This window comes from Orcinus orca, chromosome 9, assembly GCF_937001465.1.
Source record: "Orcinus orca chromosome 9, mOrcOrc1.1, whole genome shotgun sequence".
NCBI lineage: Eukaryota > Metazoa > Chordata > Mammalia > Artiodactyla > Delphinidae > Orcinus > Orcinus orca.
This window is the reverse complement of record NC_064567.1, coordinates 20,982,942-20,997,879: the sequence shown is the minus strand read 5'-3', so window position 1 is coordinate 20,997,879 and position 14,938 is coordinate 20,982,942. Positions and strand designations below refer to the sequence as shown.

General features: G+C 45.0%; 1 protein-coding gene across 1 annotated transcript in view; it reads right to left on the bottom strand.

Moving 5' to 3' along the window:
- The window catches only part of PODXL (podocalyxin like), a 42,021-nt gene that overhangs the window by 7,437 nt on the left and 19,646 nt on the right, over positions 1-14,938 (bottom strand). The window contains exons 2-4 of the mRNA XM_033432435.2: positions 2,146-2,796; positions 975-1,195; positions 582-668 (exon numbers count right to left, since the gene is read on the bottom strand). Coding sequence (XP_033288326.1) covers positions 582-668; positions 975-1,195; positions 2,146-2,796 — 959 coding nt within the window. The remainder of the gene's footprint in view (positions 1-581; positions 669-974; positions 1,196-2,145; positions 2,797-14,938) is intronic.

The window sequence follows — 14,938 nt, the reverse complement described above, 5'->3', positions numbered from 1 at the left end:
GCAGTGGACACACTGCTACACATGCAAACTTACTCACACACGTGCTGACGCCACCTCCCCCAAACAATACACAAACAACTCCCCCTGAAGGGAAGGACAACTGTCGGGCAACAGCTCCCCTAGGTTAGAGGGTGGCCATCAGATAACACATGGACCAGGAAATATAAAACCACAGACTATTAGAACAGGGAGAGTTAGGCAGACTAAGCCTGTCATTTTCAACTGAGGCCTCTGAAGCCCAAAGAGATCGACTTAAAGTCACATCCTGAACTAGAAGCAAACAGGAACCAGGATTGGGGTCTCCAGACTCTCGGAAGTGAAAGCCCAGATTTCTGGCCCTGCAGCAGCCCTGAGGGCGGGGCTTCCCTTAGAGAAGCCTGAGCCTGGCTCTGACCCTCCATAAGATGGGAAGGGACCATGTCCTGTCCTCCTAGGAAAAAACAAGAGCCGGAAAATGAAAACATCTCTCTGCTCCTTTCTGGAAGGAACACTTCATTCCCTTCCACCTTCCGTGACCCCGCTGCTAAACCGCATTTTGGGGATGCAGATCAGAGCGGGGCTCAGGTGAGCAAGGTACTCACACAGATGTTGGTTTTCGAGACATCAGTTTTCGAGACGTTCAGGACGAGCATCTTCTCATTCAGCTTTTCGGGAGAATCGCACTGTATCTGGAAGAAGCCACTGGGATTAAGGGTCAGGCTGAGCCTGACAAGGTCTTGTCTTTGCCTTCTCCCTCCCTCCCTTGGGTGGGTGACACCAAATAAGGAGTTGCGGGCAAGCTGGGAGTGTGGCCGGCTGGAGTTGGAGAGCCAGGTGTGTTACTGGCTATCCTGCTGTCTACGCCAGAGTCCAGCAAAGCCAGAGAGGGTGAGTGAACGATGGCAGCTCCTCACAGCACCCCCAGGTGCCCTGAGGAGGGAAGAGTAGAAATGCTCTTCCTGGAGTCCCTTCTCTCCGACTCTGGGCTCTCTCACCTGTCCCACACCTGCTGGAATTACTGAGGTGGGAGAAGGGATACTGGAGCCTTGGAGGACAGTTGACTCCAAATGAGTGTTGGAGCTCGTGGGTCCCCTGGCAGGAGATGTGGTCCCAGGTCCCGATGAAGAGCCTGTAGGCTGCACAGCCTCAGAGGTGCCAGTGACAGCTGGCGTCTTGCTGGAGGTGTGTTGAGTTCCTTGTGAGGTAACCCATGGTGCTATAATTGGGAAAACAAAGTTTATGAGAAAAGGGGAGTGGTACCTTTAACACAAAAAGATAGGCTTTTTTGTTCCTAGTTTTCTGAGGTTCTTTGGTCTTATCCCCCCACCTAGACCACAAGCAGAAGGAGGCAGGCTATGGGGAGGCAGAGGCAAGCAGATGAAGTCAATTCGCATAACCTGTTACAGGATGAGCAGATTGGATGAGCCAGTGTAGGAACCCGACAGAAGAAGTATCAACAGCAGTGACAATGCCAGCAGCAAAGCTAACGTTAACTGAGTACTTACTCCCTGTGAGGCTCCTTCCTAAGTGCTTCAAAGGTACTTTCTTTTTCAATCCTCACAACTCTATGCGGAAGGTACTGTAATTATCCCTATTCTATAAACAAGGAAACTGAGTCTCAGAGGAACTCGATGAATCGCCCAATATCACATGCTAACAAGTGGCAGAGCAGGGATTGGCATCCTGGTGTATCCAACTCAGAGCACCGGCTCTTACGCAGGAGGCGACCGGAGGCGACCGTGCTCTTGTGGTGTGGCTATCTAGTTCTTCACCACACACCCAAATTACCTGCGGGGCTGGGGGGTGGAGGTTTCCTCAAAACGCAGATGCTCAGGTTCACGCCTAGAAATTCTGATTCAATAGATCTGACCTGGGTCATGATCTTGAGGCTCACGATCCATCAGTGAGTTTTGAAATTAATTTACTGGGTTAAGACCAGCACTTAAGAAAAAAAAAAGTAAATGCTCCACTAGGCAGGTCAAAACCCTGAGCTCTCACCGGAACACACAGCTCTGCCGGCCGCTGCTCATCACTGAAATGGGAAACCAACCGGCTGGGTGAAGGTGGCGCATATTCATGAATATGAACATGCATGAATCGCTGGAGATACAGAACATAAGCATTTGAAAGCTTCTTTTTGCTTGAAAAAAGAAAGGCATTACTTACTTAGTGTGGTCAGTGTCCCCTGCATCGTGAAGGTGGGACCCGCCATTGTGCCTAAACTTGTAGCTGCTGTAATTTTGTTTGGTCCCTCGGAGCTCCCTGCAGGCGCTGAAGTCACAGGGACCAAAGTCACAGGGACGGTGCTAGGCCGGTGAGTGCTTGCCGGGGTGGGCACGGAAGGAAGAGCAGGCGTGATGACTGAGGTGTTACCCGGATTTGGAAGGTCAGAGGCTGCCTGATTTCCTTCCTTAGTGATCACACTGCTTGTGGTCACACTGTGGCTACTCTGGGTTCCAGATTTAGCTGAACTGCTTTTAATTCCACTCTGGCTGCTTGTGGTTTCAGGCTTTGTCGAGACAGTGGTTGGTGTGGTTGTAGAATCCTTTGGGTCTTTAGTAGTTATAGCAGGGCTGCCCGTGGCTGGTTTCTCATCTTTGCCACTGGCTGCTGCAGTTGTGCTTTGCTGGGCTGAGGTCGGCACTGCCCTTGAGGTGTTAGGCGTTGTGGCTGTGCTTCCCTTGGTCTCCAGTGCAGTCACAGTTTTGTCAGTGGATGGTGGGGCTGTGCTTTGTTTGACTGTGTCTTGAACACTGGATGGTGGAAGTGTGTCTGGCTTGCTTTCTTCGGCAGCTGTTTGACCACTAGGCTTGACTTCTGTTTACAAAGACAACAGAGAATCAACTAAGGTATTAGCTGTAAGTCTTTCTCTCCCCATTGCTCCAACTCTTCCCCAGGATCCAGAGGCTTTGCTCCCATCCCTGCCATTTGTTTTGGCTGAAGGGTCTGGGTCCTTGATGTGCCCAGATTTTTCTGGGGTTCAAGAAGCCTCTAAGACGGAGACTGAGAGGGAAGCAGAGGAAGTCCAGGGAAATTCCGCTCAAGAGAAAGACTAAGCAGCTAGTCCCGCTGCGTGTGGGAGCCTGCACTGAATGCTCTGCTCTCCCATCGGCTCCAGGCACTCGCCCTTCAAGGTTTCCCTACCCCAGCAGAGAACCATCATCACCTCCTTCTCCCAGACCCATGAGCTTGCAGAAGACTCAACAGGCTCACACGTACTGGAGTGCCCTGTTCTCAGCATGGCAAGAGGAACGTGCCTCTGTTCCCCTGGACATGCATCTAGAAGGAGAAACTGGTAAAGTGAAATTACACAAATTACCATTTGAGTACAACTGTGAGACGCGTTGAGGGAGAAAAGTACACAGTGCTCTGACTGTGTCTAGCACGGGAGCTCAAACCTTGTCAAGGGGTCAGGGAAGGAAGGCCTTTTATTGATTGATTGAAGGAACCATTAAGTGACAGGTTCGGGCCCTGGGATACAAGGGTAAGACACATGTAATCCACACCCTCAGGGAGCTTACATTCTAGTGTGAGGGACAGAGATTAAACAATAGACAGACAACTCAATGTCAAATTCTGGTGACTCTGCAGAGGAAATGAAGAAGGAAATGATACAGAGAACAGGGGGAGAGGGCTGTTAGAGAGAGAGGTAAGGAAGGACTTCTCAGAGATGACCACGTAGCTAAGACTTGAAAGACAACGAGGTGAGAGCTGTGTGAAGAATGTGAGGAAAAGTGTGCCAGGAAGAAGGAAAGAACCTGCAAGTCCCCAAAGGAGGGACAAGTGCTCAGAGAAGACAAGTCTGAGAGCAGTTCAGTGAGTGAGGGGGGGAAGGCGCAGGGCTCAGAAAACTCAGGGCCTCATAGGTAAACTGAGACTAACGTGCTGTCTAAACCATACCCTTGGGCTTCCCTGGTGGCACAGTGGTTGAGAGTCCGCCTGCCGATGCAGGGGACACGGGTTTGTGCCCCGGTCCGGGAAGATCCCACATGCCGTGGAGCGGCTGGGCCCGTGAGCCATGGCCGCTGAGCCTGCGCGTCCGGAGCCTGTGCTCCGCAACGGGAGAGGCCACAACAGTGAGAGGCCTGCGTATCGTAAAAAAAAAAAAACCAACACAGTAAACCATACCCTTTTGAGAATAAAAAGGAAGCGCTCTTAAAAATTGTATCCTATGTAAAACGAGACGAAATATGACCCTCCTTAGACCAAAATAAGGATAGGGGATTTTATTTTAAGTGGGGATAAAAAAAAAAAAAGCCACTGAAGGCTTTAAAGCAAACAAGTTTTATAGGGTGATTTACGAAGAAACATACTCTTGCTGCTTTGGGGAACATGGATATGGAGATGGGAAGAAAAGAGGCTGTTACAGTAATCCAGATGAAGTGGATAATAGTCAGCTGTATTAAGTCATTGACACAGGAGCCAAAAAGAGGATGGATTCAAGACTATATTTTGGAGGTAGAATCAACTACTTGCTGATGTACTAAGGGAGGGGAAGAGGAGAGGCCAGGATGATTCCTGGTTTTCTGTTTTGAGCAGAAGGGAGAGAATGGCGGGAATCGGCGCAGGGGACTTTGGCCATTCTTCGTAGCCAATCAGAATCTGTAACATTTTTCTATGCTTGGGGAATTCCCCACACAGCAAGACTGATGGAAGCAGGATTTGCCTCTTATTATAGATGCTGAAAATGCCAGCCTCCCTTGTGACCGGAGAACAAGCATGCACTAAACTGCCATGAATGAGACACCTCCACCCCAGCCAGTGAGTAAAGAGGCAGTAGACTATGGGGAACTCTGAGGCAGGAGCAGTGGAACTACGCTCAAGTGTGAGCAGCCCTGGAGGTGATGCTAGAGCGAGTGTCCACAGCCAAAGCTACAGCACCTGGAGCCTGGCATTGGTGAGCAGTACTGACCTCTTCACACAAGTTCCATAAGCCTGACTCGGATGATATTAAAGGTAGCCCTAAATGTGGTCTTCAGCAAGCCCAGCTCCTCCATAAGCTAGACAGTGTCCCAATATCTTTCACGTGTGTGCGCGTATGCACACACACACACACACACACACACACACACACATTTTGCTAATGAGAATCAGGCGTGATTGCAGGCAACAGAAATTCGAGGGTTAGTTATTGGACCTTATTGGGGTTAAAGGTAACTGGAATTCTGCAAGTATGAAGGGAAATGACTTTACTATCCTACAGCATCTCATGGAGAAGCAGTCACAGTAGCACCTGCCATCTAGAATTAAGTGCCCATAAAGTGGCTTTGGCAGGACTGAGTGGCTACTGCCATAGAAGAATATGACGAGCACACATAAAAGGACGTGTGTTAAAAATCAATTTGATAGGGCTTCCCTGGTGGCGCGGTGGTTGAGAGTCCGCCTGCCGATGCAGGGACACGGGTTCGTGCCCTGGTCCAGGAGGATCCCACATGCCGCGGAGCGGCTGGGCCTGTGAGCCGTGGCCGCTGAGCCTGCGCGTCTGGAGCCTGTGCTCCGCAACGGGAGAGGCCACAGCGGTGAGAGGCCCGCGTACCGCAAAAATAAATAAATAAATAAAAATCAATTTGATGGTGATTTTTCCTTCTTAGTAGTTCATAAAATAATGGTGCTTCTTATAACTGATCATGTCAGAGTATCTTTCTGGTAAAAAGTGAGATTGCAAAGGGGAATGTCAGCAAGGGAGGTTGGGTGGCGTGGTTACTTCCTACAACAGCAAAGAGCTGAAAACAGGGCTTCTCAGCCCCAAAACTGCTGACGTTTTGGGCTGGGTGCTTCTTTGTTATGGGAGATTGTCCTATGCATTATGGGACGTTTAACAACACCCCTGGTCTCTATCCACTAGATGCAAGGAAGACACATACATCCCTCCCAGTTGTGACAACCAAAAATGTCTCCAGATATTGCCAAATGTCCCCTGAGGGAGACAAAAATCACTACCAGTGAAAACTACTGGCTTAAAGGGAGACGATAACAAATTCTAATTCCTCAATCCTCCTATCAAAGCAGAGACTGGAAAATCAGAGATTTTCTAAGGCTACAGTAAAGGAATCTCTTATTGCTTGCAGCTAAAATGCTGAGAAGACCAAAAGACAAACTTACAGGTCTGATCCCAGGAGTTGCGAAATTACAGCGTTAGTGTGATTCATAGCCTCACCAGGTCTCTTATTTGAAAATAGGACCTTGAGAAGTGCAGCGGTTACACATGAGAGGGTGCAGATGAGTCAGAGTATCGATAAAGCTCAATCCGCAATGGAACTCGCTTGTCGGAAGACTCAACCACTCTTCTCCTGTCTGATGACGCAGTTACCACCTTGCTTGAAAACTCTCAATAACCTCACTGGAGCTTGGTGACACAGAAAGCCATATCCCTTCACCACCTCTACCACTCTTCATTTTTTTCAAACCTGTAATAACAGTCAGATGCCCACGAGGACAAATACAATTGAGTCTGACCCAGAAGAAGGCTTCCACCCTAAAAAGTATCTGCAAAAACTCTAGCAAATATGTATGGTTAACAGAATATGAGGGTGCTAGATCAAAGAGAGATAATCATAGTTTTCTATCAGGCTGAATTTATCAGTGTGGGTATGCATACAGGGATTTGGATCAATATGCTGCCTCAAGCAGCTAGAAGTCGTTCTAATTGTTTTCTTAGTTGGTTGACTGAAACCTGGACTCAGTGGTAGCCCACATATTAAATAAAGTTAAGTTGCCAGAAATTCCTTGGAAGAAATCCAAAGTCTTAGATAGAAGTGTCCGAGTGGTTTATCACGTACGGTCTGCTTGTTCACACTTTGTTCCTTAAGAAAGCTCAAATGACACTCCCTTCACCAAGGCTTTGAGAAATACTGTATTTCAGGAGTTCTAAGATGCACATCTTTTCATGTCTCTGAGATGAGGATGTATTATAAATTATCATAAGTCACACTTTGACGGTGCTTTTTTTTTTTTTTTTACCCAAGTAGTTCATAAAATAATAGTGCATCTTGGGCTTCCCTGGTGGCGCAGTGGTTGAGAGGCTGCCTGCCGATGCAGGGGACACGGGTTTGTGCCCCGGTCCGGGAAGATCCCACATGCCGTGGAGCGGCTGGGCCCGTGAGCCATGGCCGCTGAGCCTGCGCGTCCGGAGCCTGTGCTCCGCAACGGGAGAGGCCACAACAGTGAGAGGCCCGCGTACCGCAAAAAAAAATAATAATAATAATAGTGCATCTTGTTTTGGATTATTTGATGCTTTGGATTTTGCTTAAACTTGCTATGTTGTTGAGGGCACTCGGAGCACGTTCTAAGGGATTGTTCTGGCTGTTCTTCATCAGCCAGGTACGCTGGTGGGAGATGCTGCCGATTTCAGTGGGAATGGACAGCAGGTTCGTTGGGCAGTAGGGCATGAGCAGAATTTCATTTCCAGGAAGAAAGGTGGGTGCGATACCCCAGGCAGCAGGAGCAGCATGGTAATCAGAATAGTCGAACGAGGGTAATTCTGGACAGTGGCTAATAATCATGTGTTTTTTTAGGATCAAAACTGATGGGTGGTCCACTGAAGCCCTACCTATAAGCCCGGCAAACTGACACCTGGGTTGAATCACCACAGTAGAGGACACAGCCAGCCACTCATCCAATTCCCAGGACTGAATCTTTTCACAGACTCGGGGTACCTTGAATGAAGTGTGTATTAGTTTCCCAAGGTGGCTATAACAGATGACCACAGACTGTGTGGCTTCAAACAACATAAATGTATTATTCTCTCACGGTTCTAGAGGCTAGAAATCTGAAATCTGCAAAGGCATACTCCCTCTGAAGGTACTAAGGAAGAATTTTTCTTTGCTTCTTCCTAGCAATTGTTAGTGTTCCTTGGCTTGTAGTTATAATCACTGCAGTCTCTGGCTCCATCAGCACATGGCCTTCTTCCCTGTGTGTCTCTGTGTCTCTCCTCTTATAAGGACACCAGTCCTTGGACTTAGGGCCCACCCTAATCCAGTATGATCTCATCTTAACTTGGTTACATCTGCAAAGACCCTATTTCCAAATAAGGTCACATCCACAAGTACCAGGTATTGGGGATTAAGACTGGAACATGTCTTGTGAGGAGGACACAATTCAACCTAATCTGCTCCCCCGCCTCCACTTGTTCCACTATAAAAACGAGGGTTCTTCTTTTCAAATATTAGAAATCAATCCTCTCTGCTTTAAACGGGAAGTGAATTTATTAGAAAGATAATCAGTTAGCTAGTAAAATCACTTGAGATGGCTAGAGCATCAGGTTTAAGTCAGAAACAGCACCCAGAACCCTTCTCCTGAACTCCTGATGAGTACATCCTTTCCACCACCAACGAGCAAGGACTGCTTCACTTTGCACCACTGACACCATTAGTCCTGGATATTGGATTTCATTTCTGAGAGATCTGAGTCTTTAGGGATGCTGTCAGTGAGAGGTCCTTGCATCTACTTTTACGACTGGACATAAGAGTAGGAGGAGGCACCACAGGGAATCCCTGGGCTCCATCCATCTTCCTCCCTCGGCCTCATTATGCAGCAGCATGAAGGCACCACAGTAAGATGCGTAAATCTTTTAAGGTTAATGCTCTACTTATTTTGCCTTCGAGTGAGTGCCTTGGTGCAGCCCTGTGCTCTGTGGAATATCATCATGGTGAAGAAGGCGTTCTATAAGTCCATGAGTCGAGTTGCTGACAGATCGTGGCAGCTGAGAAAACACATTCAAACCCAGAATGTGTCTGTTTTAGCACCCTGCCTACACCATGGCCACTTGTTCATGAGCCCACAGAGCAGTCACTAGGTGGAGGGAGAGAGAAACTAACTGATGGGCACAATGGGTCATCTTGTCCACTTGATTAATACGTGAGACAAAAATTCTCATACTCCAGATCACCCCAAGAAGCTCATCCACATGCCTCTTCCATAAAATTCCTTGCACTGAGTCTTCATTCTTGTTTCTTCTAAGTTCCTAAAAATCATTAGCTACTGCCTAAGAATCTGGTCAGAGCCTCACCTCCGCGTAGCTCACCTTCCCCCCTCCACACACACACACACAAAGGAGACCATGAAAGGTACTATTCAAGTTCTGCTCATTGAAAGAACTTTCTTTCTATACTATCCTTCAGGGTCTCCCCTAAAAAGGGCTATTATCCCACAGCAGTCCACTCTGGCCTGGCTCCAGCATGTTATATACATGAACATAACTTGGCTTTTTCATGCCTCAGACAACAGATCACAGAAAACTAACTCACTTGAAGCCCTTTAGGTATGAGCTGGCTGGAAGGTGGTGGTGTGGCATGAACTGGTGTGCTGAGGGTGTGAGCCACGTTGCAATTGACATGCATCTCTCTAGATCTGGTTCTCTATATACTCTTCAATTTGATAATGGAAAACAGAGAAATAAACCCAAAGAAAAATAGGAGGAATGAAATAATAAAGATAAAAGCAGAAATCAATGAAATAGAAACCAAAGGACAACAGCAAATATCAACAAAGGCAAAAATTGATATTTCAAAAAGGCTAATAAAATAGTAAAGCCTTAAGTGAGGATGACCAAAGGGAAAAATAACCCAGAAGGCATAAATGTAAAGTATGAGGTATAAAAACAATAACAGATATTTATAATATAGGCCATTATGAGCAAATGCAAATAAATTTGAAGCTGATGAGATGGACAAATTCCTAAGAAAATACAACTTAACAGAGTGACTCAAGAAGAAATAGAAATAATAATTTGTCCCACATTCATAAATTGAATTAGTCGTTAATACTTTTCTCATAAAGAAAATCCAAACATGGATTCAAGGATCAAATAATTCTAGCTTTACATGAACTTTCTATAGCATAGTCTGTTCTGCCGTAATATGTGTCTGTAAAAAGAATTAGTTCGGGACTTCCCTGGCAGCGAAGTGGTTAAGAATCCGCCTGCCAATGTAGGGGACACGGGTTCGATCCCTGGTCCGGGAAGATCCCACATGCCGCGGAGCAGCTAAGCCCTGCACCACAACTACTGAGCCTGCGCTCTAGAGCCCGTGAGCCACAACTACTGAAGCCCGTGTGCTGCAACTACTGGAGCCCGTGCTCCGCAGCAAGGAAAGGCACCGCAATGAGAAGCCCGTGCACCACAACGAAGAGAAGCCCCCGCTCGCTGCAACTAGAGAAAGCCCATGCACAGCAACGAAGACCCAATGCAGCCAAAGGAAAAAAAAAAAAATCAGTTCATATACAATTGTCAATCAACAAAACATGAAAAATACAAACCAATGAAAAAGCCTGATAGGTTTGGTTCCATCAAAATTAAGAACAGGGCTTCCCTAGTGGCACAGTGGTTGAGAGTCCACCTGCTGATGCAGGGGACGCGGGTTCGTGCCCCGGTCCAGGAAGATCCCACATGCCGCGGAGCGGCTAGGCCCGTGAGCCATGGCCACTGAGCCTGTGCGTCCGGAGCCTGTGCTCCACAACGGGAGAGGCCACAACAGTGAGAGGCCCGTGTACTGCAAAAAAAAAAAAAAAAAATTAAGAACGTATGTTTATCAAAAGAAACCACAGGACTTCTAGTTTCAGCCAATGAGAATAAAGAGCTGGAAAGAACATATGTCCTACCCTCACAGCAAGAAAAAAGCTGGAGAAGCGGAAAACTGATGACTTTTCTTGAACCCACTGGAGAACTGAGGTCATGAGCAAACAACTCGCCTGAAAACTGGAGACAGTCCACCACAAGGAGAAACTGGACTCAAGCATTTGCTTACATGGGGCAGAGTTCGGTAAGAAGATTGAAGTTAAAATGTTCAGTGAATTGCTAAAGGCTGAACATGGGCTAATGTGAAAGCGTGGAGACCTGAAAACTGCGGAAATTGAAAGGTTCAGACCCTTTTCCCCCCAGGAACCCCACCTGTGGTTCCTAAGGTTGCCTGGGGAGAACCTTGAGAAAGGTTCCCCCCTTGGGGCTGGCTGGGGGAAGGAAACAGCAGTGACTGCTGAAACTCTACATAGCCCCAGATCCCCTGGAAAAAAAGCCTGACTTTTCAGTGGAAGTCAACAAAACCCATAGCCTGAGGGCACTGGTAGAAACCCCACCACAGCTGAGGAAGGAAAACGACAGCCACCAATGAAACACCAGTGAAATGTTGCCTAGATCCATCTCCCCTATTTCTGCTAGGAAACAAAAGCATTCAGCTGCAGGAGAAAGGGAAAAAAGGATAGCCTGAAGGAAGTGGTGGAAATCCACTGCAGCTGGGAAAGGGAACAGACAAATAAAACAGCTCTTTACCCCTGGCAGAGGGCAGGAATATGTGCTCTAAGTCCAGCATAACGTCTAGAAAAGAGACAGGAACACTAGCGAAGGCCACACCCCCAAGCCCCAGGTTCCAGTGCCTGTGCAAAACATCAGAGAACGTCCTTCTACCCTGCCTTTAACTCAAAATGCTAGCAAGTGTGAAGGAAAAATAAATGGAATATAGCTGGGGGTAGCGGCTGCCAAAGACTGGCTCACAGGGAGCAGCTGAAAGGGAAGCCCCACAGGCAAGCAGGGACGCAAACAAAGGTCTCACCTGAGAAACCCGCAGCCCCTGGTGCAGCATCAAGTTTTAAACCCAGACCAGCTCTTGACTAGATTAACACAAATCCTCACAATGAAGATGCAGAAGAAAAGCCATGCTTTAGGCAACCACTGATCTAATCTCTGTCGCTACGGATTTTGCCTATTCTGGACATTTCACACAAGTGGAATCGTACAATGTGGGGCTTCTTTCACTTAATTTAAATATTGTTAAGAGTTCATCCATGTTGTAGCACGTGTCAGTTCTTTATTTCTTTTTACTGCTGAATGATATTCCATTGTAGGGATAGACCACGTTTGGTTTATGTACTCATCAGCTGATGAACATTCAGGTTGTTTCCACTTTTTAACTATTATAAATAGTGCCGCTATGAACACTTGTGTACAAGTTTTTGTGTGGATAGCTTTCATTTCTCTTGGGTATATACCTAGGAGTGGAATTTCTGGGTCACATGGTAACTCTGTATTTAGCATTTTGAGGAATTAATTGCTAAACTGTTTTCCAAAGCAGCTGTACCATATTACATGCCCACCAGCAGAGTGTAAGGGTTCCAGTTTCTCTACATCCTCACCAACAAGTGTTATTGTCTCTTTCATTACAGTTATTTAGTGGGCATGAAGTATCTCACTGTGGTTTAATTTGCATTTCCTTAATGACTAATGGAATATATATATATATATATATATATATAATATAAAAAAGAGTACTACATCATGATCAAGTGAGGTTCATCTCATGGCTAGTTCAGTATGTGAAAATCAATCAATGCAATTCATCTTACCAGTGAAATAAGAAAATACAATCATCTCAATATATGCAGAAAATTCACTTGACAAAATTCATCATTCATTCATGATTTTAAAAATGTTCTCAGGGCTTCCCTGGTGGCGCAGTGGTTGAGAGTCCGCCTGCCGATGCAGGGGACACGGGTTCGTGCCCCGGTCCGGGAAGATCCCACATGCCGCAGAGCGGCTGGGCCCGTGAGCCATGGCCGCTGAGCCTGCGCATCCAGAGCCTGTGCTCCGCAACGGGAGAGGCCACAACAGTGAGAGGCCCGCGTACCACAAAAAAAAAAAAGAAAAAAAAAAAAATGTTCTTAGCAAACTTGGAATAGAGGGAATTCTCCTAACCTAATAAATGATATCTCCAAATAAACCTACAGCTAACATCATACTTAATAGAGACTGAATGTGTTGCCATTAATTTTGAGAACACAGCAAGCATGTCCTCTTCTCACCACTCCTATTGAACTTTGTACTAGAAATTCTAGCCAGCTCATTAAGGAGGGAAAAACATTTCTTAAAACAACAATAAAAAGATAAACCAATTTGTTAAAATAGGCAAAAGATCTACAAGGAAAAATTGCCAAAGAAGATATACAGGTGGCTAAAAAGCATGTGAAAAGATACTCAACATCTTTGGTCATTAGGCAAATGCAAATTAAAGCTACAATGCAATATCAATACACATCTACTAGAATGGCCCCAAACCACCTGCAACAGCAAATGCTAAAGAGAAATTCTCATACACTGCTAGTGGGAATGCAAAATAGCACCAGTCACCTGACTTGGAAAACAGTTTAGCAGTTCATTTTAAAGTTAAGCATTACAATACCATATGATCCAACAATTCCATTCTTGTATATTTACCCAAAACAACAGAAAACTTGTGGTCACACAAAAACCGATATGCGAATGTCTATAGCAGCTTTATTCATAATCACCAAAAACTGAAAACAACCAAGATATCCTTCAACAAGTGAATGGATAAACAGTTATATATCCATGCAGTGACTAAGAAATAAAAAGGAATGAACTCCTGATTCATGTAACATGGATGAATCTTAAAGACATCTTAGGTGAAAAAAGCCAAAAGGCTATACACAGTATCTTATTTCATTTATATGATTTTATGGAAAAGGCAAAACTATAGGGATAGAAAACAGATCAGTGGTTACCAGGGGTTGAGGGAAGGAGGAGGAACTGACTTTTAGGACAATGAAACTGTTAGATATGGTGCTGGGATGATGGATACAAGATTCCGCATTTGTTGAAACCCACAGTACCCCCCCACCAAAGAATTAACTTTATTTTTTGCAAATCTAGAAAGAAAAAAAAAAAAAAAGAAAACTGAGATGTTCAGGAAAATCCCAGGATGTAACAGGGACTATGAAAATAAACTATGTTACAAGTGTATAACATACCTCACTGGAGGGGTGGGGGAAAGAAGTTGACCAAAGTAACTGGAAAAGAGTTTTCTGACTGGATAGTGTATGGGTAACAACAAAAAAAGAACTCTATATAATAAACAGTGTGCTCTAAGTGGTAAATTTGTTTCTCACAAGGGTACGGGTTATCAATTTTAAATCTACTTTACTTGTGTACTAGGGTTGGTCAAATAAGTAAATAAATTATAAATAACATGAGCCAGAGTTCTCACTGTTGGAGAAAGAAGTTACAAATAAATAAGGTGTGTGGGGATGAGGCTAAATGAACCCTGTGATACTTGATTAGAGAGAGATATCAGTATGAATTCATGTATGTGTATGTGTATAAATATACACATACACACACATATAAAGAAATGTATAGCCATATAAACATATAGAGAAATGTATATAAACTTACACAGACATAAAGAAATGTATAGACTTGTGTGCATACATGGGTTAGTATAGGTAACAAGCAAACGTCTGTTAAAACTGATGTGATAAATAAGTTATGGTATATTCACATACTAGAATACCACACAGCACTGAAAATCAGTGAACAAGTTTTATATTGTTATATATATTTATATGTATGTAATATACATATTATGTATTATAATACACATATTAACATGAATTCATCTAAAAATAATACTGAACAATAAAAACAAAACCAAAAGTTTATATGGTTTTATTTACAGGGTTTAAAAATCTACAAAACTAAACAATATAGTTTTAGAGATAGAAACGTAGAAAACATTATTTACATTATATAGAGAATTTAATACTAAGTTTAGGATAACAGCTACTTCTAGGGGGAAATAGGGAGATGCAACAGGGGCTTCTGATTTTTCTTTCCCCCAAGGAGGGACTGGCTTATGGTGCTAGATGATGAGATTTGCAACAATGACGTTCCCATCAACCTCAACTCGCAGTTTCCATGGGAACAGTGCAGGTGGAAGCCTAACTCAGGCTGATGGAAGATGAGTGAACGGTTGGGAAGTGAGCTTGTGTGTGTAAATAACTTTTTCAAATACTAGCTATAAAAAGAAGCAGAGGAAATATGGCAGTCGCTGGAGGGAGCTGCCGTAGTCAAGAAAGTTCTGCTTTTCTTTCTGAAGGTGGGAGATGCTAGAGCTGTTAAGAATGCTCCTTTTGTTTTGTTCCCTCTCCTTAAGATACAGAGGGAGATACCCCA